General features: G+C 35.1%; 1 protein-coding gene across 1 annotated transcript; it reads left to right on the top strand.

Annotated features, from left to right (window-relative positions):
- Positions 1 to 595: 595 nt before the first annotated feature.
- LOC149177065 (uncharacterized) lies at positions 596 to 4140 on the top strand. Its single transcript, XM_089423272.1, has 2 exons — positions 596 to 3336; positions 3438 to 4140. The coding sequence occupies exons 1-2, from the start codon at positions 597 to 599 to the stop codon at positions 3911 to 3913; spliced, it is 3216 nt and encodes a 1071-aa protein (XP_089279398.1). The 5' UTR covers position 596; the 3' UTR covers positions 3914 to 4140.
- Positions 4141 to 7678: the final 3538 nt, after the last annotated feature.

Here is a 7678-nt window from a genome sequence, read left to right as displayed (position 1 = left end):
CCAGTGCCATACATTCCGCCGAGGGCCAACTTTTACGAGTTATTTTGTTAAGATTGTCCCCGATTACTTTTGTTTCCTGGAAAACTATAATGTTCAATTTATCTTTTTGGATCTGATCTTTCAAGTATGGAGTTGAGGCCTCTTATGTTCCAAGAGACTAACTTCATTGAAGAATGGACATTGGCTTGTCTTTAGTCGACCAAAATTGCCCTGCTTCCCGGATAACCTCGCTGGTGGTTGGCAGCCCTTTGTCCCTTAAAAAGAACATACGTCGGTCTTTCGTGTTCGGAAAACTCTCTCATGCGAAATAAGTTTTCCAACCACATTTCAGAGTTTTCAAAATTGACATCGTAATCACTACTTGCGGGCTATGGACCGCTTTCGGTTGATGTCATCGAAGTACTTCAAAGGTGACGGAATCTCCTTTATGAACTCTGAATCCTTTCTTGGTAAGCAGGTCGTACTGAATTGTGTGTTGGCATTTGTGGTACAGCAGCTGTTGAATAGGACGCTCGATATTGCCTCACACTGGAGTTCAAGTCGATATATATACATGCCAACAAACTCCCACCAAAATAGTTTTCTGACCCTTTGTTATGCTTGTAAAGCCTATTCTCTTGCCTGAGGTGATGGAGATCTGGTACATTCCTTCTCTCTCCGTTTGCAGTATGAAAATGCTTCTTTTACTTGTTTATTTGTTTCTCGTTGCCATTCCCTTTGGATTGGCCACAGTTAGATTATCTAATCTTTCCCATGCTCATCTAAGCAACACTTCCGACCAGGAGGCTGTGCTTGGATTCGTGTCTGCAATGACGACGTATGATCCTTCCCAATCCTTACCCACTAACTGGAAACCAAATGTTTCAGTCTGCGAGTGGACAAGTATCACATGCAGTGGGCACAGAGTGGTGTCCCTAAATGTTTCGGGCATGGGACTAGAGGGTACAATCTCTCCTCTTCTTGGCAATCTCTCGTTTCTCGTAAGACTCGACCTTAGCAATAACAGCTTTCATGGCCCCATACCCTATCAATTGGGAAACCTCTTTCGTTTACATGACCTTTTCCTCAATATGAATCAATTCCAAGGTTCCATTCCACCCACCCTGGGTGGATGTCGTAGTTTAACGACCTTGAATTTTACCAAAAATAATCTAAGAGGAAACATTCCCTCAGAACTGTGTGTTCTCTCCAAATTACAAAACTATGACTTAGGACACAACCATTTGTCAGGTACAATTCCCGCCTGCTTGGGAAACATGTCTTCTTTGGTCTTTGTAAGTTTTGCAAATAACAACCTTCATGGCCTCCTTCCTTCCGATTTGGGTATGCTAAGTCTCCTCTCCAAATTCAATGTTTGGAATAACAGTCTTACAGGGCAAATCCCTTCTTCCTTTTCAAATTGCACAAATCTCCAAATTTTGGCTTTAAGTGACAACCATTTGACTGGACACATTCCATCGGAATTGTGTACAAGGCACACCCAATTGATGGAATTATATCTGCACGGTAATCATTTGAGTGGAAGCATTCCCCCTGCCTTGTTCAATTGTACGAAGCTTCAAGTCATCGTATTCGGGAAAAACCAGCTCAGCGGGGTAGTGCCCATGGGGCTGGGCAAGTTGACGCAACTCCGGCGGCTTCACTTGGGGTATAATCAACTGATTAGTGGCAGCACCACGAGCTTGCCCTTTCTTGCTGCTCTAACCAACTGTTCCTCCCTACGAGAACTCGATTTATACTCTAATAATCTCACTGGACATTTTTCCTCTTCTATTGGCCAGCTCTCTAAAACCATTAGTATGCTATACTTGGGTTACAATCATTTAACAGGCGAAATACCTACACAGATTGGAAATCTAACTAGTTTAACGTACCTTGACTTGGCGGAGAATCATTTTACCGGAGCAATTCCTTCTTCACTTAATAGGCTTCAAAGGTTGGAGAGGTTATATCTGGGTTCCAACAATCTAAAAGGAAACATCCCGATGGAAATCGGCGAACTCAAATCCCTTGGGCTCCTATCTGTTGGGGGAAACACTCTCACTGGAAGAATCCCCGAATCCGTTGGCTACCTCCAGCAGCTAGAATGTCTGAATCTCAAAAATAACCAGTTATCAGGTACTATACCTGCAACTTTAGGGAAATGTGTGAAGTTGCTAAATTTAGACCTATCATATAACAGGCTCAGGGGGACCATACCTCTGGAGATGGGAGGTCTTGTAAATTTGGCTATGGGTTTCAAGATTTCAAACAATTTATTAGAAGGCACAATACCTTTGGGACTAAGCAAAATGAGTATGGTTCAAGATGTAGATCTTTCTTGCAATGCACTTGAAGGTTTTATTCCAGCTTTCCTCAGTGAGCTTCAAAATCTTCATTCCATAAATTTCTCTTCCAATAATTTGTCAGGTGAAATACCTATGTCTTTGGAGAAACTCAAAGCTCTCTCTTACTTAAATTTTTCTTTTAATAAGTTATCAGGCGAAGTCCCTAAAGGTGGAATTTTCAAAAGGCTTGATGCCACTGCATTTATGGGAAATGTTGGTTTGTGTGGAAGTTGGGTAGGTTTGTCAACCTGTTCTGCTAATGAACATAAAAGTCTCTTTCATTTCAAAAGAGTAATGATAGGTGTTGGAGCAGTTATCGCTATTGTTCTATGCTGTTTGTTTCTGCGTATTTTGTGGAGACTAAATCATGGGAGACTATTGGGTGCATGGTCCTTGAATGTGGGGCAGGGTGTGTGGTCTTTGAATGTGGGGCACCAAAGAATTTCATACAGGGAACTTGTTACTGCAACTGATGAATTTAGTGACTCCAACTTGTTAGGAGTGGGTAGTTTTGGGAAAGTTTATAAAGGTGTTTTGAATGATGGCACAATTATTGCAGTCAAGGTTCTTAATTTGGAAAATGAAGGAGCAAAAAAGAGTTTTGACAAAGAGTGCAAGGTTTTGAGCAGAGTCCGACACAGGAATTTGATTAAAATCATAACCTGCTATTCAGATTTGGACTTCAAAGCTTTGATTTTTCCATTCATGGCAAGCGGAAGCTTAGAAAATTGGTTATATTCCAATGGTGAAAATGATTCAAGTGCTTTGACTTTGATTCAAAGGTTGAATATAGCAATAGATATTGCAAATGGTGTGGCTTATCTCCATCATCATTGTTTCATGCAAGTGATTCACTGTGATTTAAAACCCAGCAATGTGCTTCTTGGAGAAGATCTCACAGCATATTTAATAGACTTTGGAATTGCTACTATGTGTTTTGCAAATTCTGAGGAATCAGCTTCCATTTCTACACATGCTCTCAAAGGATCCATAGGCTACATTCCCCCAGGTATAACTCAAAGTGGATAGCATATTAAACCTTTTCTTTTAGTTTTCTATTTTGTTTAAAATTGTGAATAATACAAGTTAATTGAAATTGTGAAAATGCAGAATATGGGCTAGGAGGACAAGTCACAATAAAAGGTGATGTTTACAGCTATGGAATAGTGCTATTAGAGATGCTCACAAAGAAAAAACCAACCCATAACTTGTTTATGGAAGGAATGGACTTGAAAACATGGACCAGTAGTGGTTTTCCAAATCAACTGGAAGAAGTGGTAGATAGCAGTCTGTTGAATAATAGTGCCACAACTAAAACTGAAGAAGATAAGACTCTGATGTGTCTCGGTCAACTCATAAGGGTGGGTTTGTCATGCACACAACAATCTCCTCAAAAACGGCCGAATATGATGGAGATTGTGGCAGCTTTGGAAAGCATTCGAGATACTTTTCTTGATACTCAAAGGTCAAATTTTAGTCAAATATCATTTCAGGGATTGCTGAGCAGCTCAAATTTGACCAGTGGGGCTGGTACAAGTACTGCCACCAGCAGCAATGTTGGCAACAGTGAAAGTTCAATATTTTAATGTATTGTAAATATCTGTGTAACAGTGGTGGTAACAGTCAAAGTTCAGCATTCCATTTCATTGTATATATGTGTAGTTAAAACAGGAAATACTGTTAGTCTGTTAATTCCATGTAATCTATTACTTGTCTAGTATGATTTTGAGTAAGGTTTAGAGTAAACTATTCTACTTATTCCAATTTGCTTGAAAAGCTGGTCATTCCTTCTTTTTACTTTGTTTTATATAAAAAGTTTTCAACGGTTCATCATTGGCCTATGCTCGTCTCATTGCTTATGGAGTGCCTGCCAAGGATTATAAATTTTTTATTATCATGCTGGAACTCATTAGATTTGTGTAATAAGTCTGACCATAACATGAAAGTACCTTCCTCTCTGGCAACATCCGATCGACAATTCGAATGAGTTACTTATCATTAGGCTGAGTTAATTGCTGCAAATAGTGTAAAGTGATAAGTTCCTTTATAATGTAATTGAATCATGCTCATATTGTAATTATGTAAACCAAATGCTTGGTGAGATTATTATTCCCGATATAATATATTATATTTTTAATATGAATGAACTCAGTCATATGGTAAGTTTACAAGAGGGTGTTGCAAGTTTCAAGTTGTTTTACGAACCTTCATATATAATAGAGGTTATGTCGAATTTTAGTTTATTTTTATTATTTGTATACGAGAAGGTGACTTCATTTTTAAGTTGTTTTAATGTTTTGAATGAGGGAAAAATTGGAAAAAATATAATAGTGTAAAAGATTATATTTTAGGTTTAATTAATTAATGAAGTTTATATCAGAAGGTTTAAAATAAAAAAATAAAAGTAATACATTATTTAGTATTAGAAGTTAATATATTAAAAATATGTAGATATATGAGAATTAGAGGGAGAGAGATTATGTTTAAAATTAATAGACAAGAATGAAGTGATACTTTTAACATATTAGAAATATCTCGATTTTGGAGGATACAGGGAGTGGAAGATAATATTTAGAATAAGGTATTGATGTAGATGTGTAGGGTAAATTTAATAAGTTGCTTTATAATAGATTGGTCCACATTTATGAAAATTCATGTTGATGTATTCTCCCATCAATCTAAGGTCCTAGGAGATCAAAAGTTTCATTACAAATCATGTGCAAATCACTAATATATTAAAAATATACTTGGTGGAAGGACTTTGTAATGAATCCCCATTGGGTAGAAGCAAATAAAGGGTCATAGTTATATGGACTTGTAACTTTTAGAAACGGTTTTTCTTCATTGATGGAGTGTGATGTAAGCACTAATATATTGATAACTCAAACGTCAACCTCTCTACGATCAATGTCTTTCCTTGGGTGCTTCATTGGAAAAGAGAGAAGAGGTATGGTTTGGGTAATTTGGGTCTTTTTGACCTCATTTATTGATAGAAAACAATTAATGTTATTGGAATATCCATATTAATCTATAATCAAGTCATTCATATAAAATAAGAAAGGAGAAAAAGGGAGTAGTGCATAAGTTTGCATAATCATCATCCAACGCTCATAAGAGTTACGTCTTCTTATCATACAAGGAGTAGAAATGAATAGGACATTCAAAATGTCATAAAAAACATGGACATATAAAATATCTAGTTAAAATATAGGTCATTCATTACAATGGTATATTGGGATGGAGGTTCACAAAAAGATTTTAAGAGATGTTTTTTAATAAAAAACATGGACACTTAAGATATCTATCTAAAGAAGAGGTCATTTATTACAATGGTATATCGGGATGAAGGTTTAGAAAAAAGGTTTTAAGAGATATTTTTTAATATCTAGTGAAATTGAGGGTGTTCTTTAATATTGCACAAATGCATGTTGTTTGTACTAGGTTCATTGTGTAAACCACCCATAAGTGTCACAGGATACAATATTGAAATTACAATGTTACAAGAAAAATGGTTATTTTGATGAATCAAATGAAAAAAACAATCCAATATTAGTTATATACATAACGCTACTAATACCAACATAAATCCATTTTAACTTTGAATCTCTCATGCCTTAAAGGGACCATATCCTTTGAAGTGCAATCCTTTCTTCAAGCTTTACACTCTAAAAAAACAAGATGATATAACGTCATCATTCAAATAAATTTCCTAGAATAAAACCCAAGTGTAGAAATTGAACTATGTCATATAACTACTACAAATTATAAGAAAATTGTGAAAAGATCACATGAACCCCAAGTTTGGATTACAACTTCTTTTATTACTTCTTCATCAAGGTTGGATAGTAACTTTGTTGCAACATTTATTTTTCCTTTTGTAAATATAATAAATGGTAAAATACTTATTTTAAGAGGGTATGCTAGTGTGTGATATCGTTGGTCACTAACAAGAAACCCAAGAAACCTAAAATCTATATTTGTAAAGGCGAAAAACTCCTGCAACAAAATGAAGAAGTATAAGTAAATCAACATATATGATATTTTCTAAGTTTTGACTTCTGTGATCCATATTAATAATAACAAATCTTTCAGAAAAAATCACATAGGAGTAATATCGTCGACGTGTTTTGAACCATCCAGTGTGGTTCATCTTCAGGACAAGATGAACCACACTGGATGGTTCAAACACGTCAATGATATTACTCCTATGTGATTTTTTCCGAAAGATTTTGTTATCATATATATGATATTCATAACATGCTTTCAAATACACTAATGGTTAGGTAGAAAGATAATGATTGCAGTGTAAGACATTGATAAAAATGTTTATTAGATAGCTCATTTTTTTTCAATATCATTGTAGAATCTATAACAACCTGTAAGAGAGTTGCTCAAAAATTATTATATCAAGATTCACTACAAATAATTTTACAATAAAATGAACTATAAAAATAAAGTTTTAATAAATATTATGTTTTTAACAATTTCTTATTTCAAATTATTTTGTTAATATATTTTTATTTTTCATTTAAGTTATTAAACTAATAATAATATAAAAAATGATGATTTACCAAAATACCATTTTCAAAAATTCCATAATAAACATAGGGTTGCATTGTTAAATAAAATGAAAACCACACAATTGTAACTAGCTAAGTGTCTTTACCTCCTAAGAACAAGATAATATGTTTCAAAATTATCTTAAATTTTTTAATCTCATTGTATTAAAGTTTTTATAATAAACTATTTTGTAAAATCATTTTTTTTTCAAAATTTGGAAAAAAAAAAAAAATTTAGAAAGACTTATCATTTTTTTCGAAATTTTTGACATAGCGGAAGGCGTGTTCCCCAAAATTTAAATCAAAATTGCCCATACCTTAATTCATTTTGTTTACCTACGAACTATGTTGGTGCAACATTCTATAAGCTCGAACCCAAATTCTCCACGACTCTTTTCCCTGTTATAAACTTTTTTTTTTTTTAACAACTTGGTGAATCGGTAACTGCGAGGCTTAATCTAAGGGAGACCTAGGATCAACCCTCGTCGCTGCCACTATAACACTAGGAGTACATATAAGAACCTGCAAGCCATATATACTAAATTCTTGTGATGCTGAGACTCACGAATAAGGGGAGTCTACTCCTTGAGTTGCACATCATAACATGACACTATACTCAATGAGATTTGAATAGTGGCCTCGTAGGTTTCCACCCAATGAACCCAACCGTCAAACCACACATCACTGTATTTTCCCGTTATAAACTTAACACAATACAAAAAAAAATTGCGAGGTCTTCTGGCAGTCAAGAGTGAGGACCTCCTACTATTCTTCCCTTTATCCAAAAATCCA

This window comes from Pinus tabuliformis, chromosome 4_1 (genome assembly GCF_031772625.1).
Source record: "Pinus tabuliformis cultivar Carrire ecotype Pingquan chromosome 4_1, CPIR1, whole genome shotgun sequence".
In the NCBI taxonomy this organism is placed as follows: domain Eukaryota; kingdom Viridiplantae; phylum Streptophyta; class Pinopsida; order Pinales; family Pinaceae; genus Pinus; species Pinus tabuliformis.
This window is presented reverse-complemented; position numbering and strand designations above follow the sequence as displayed.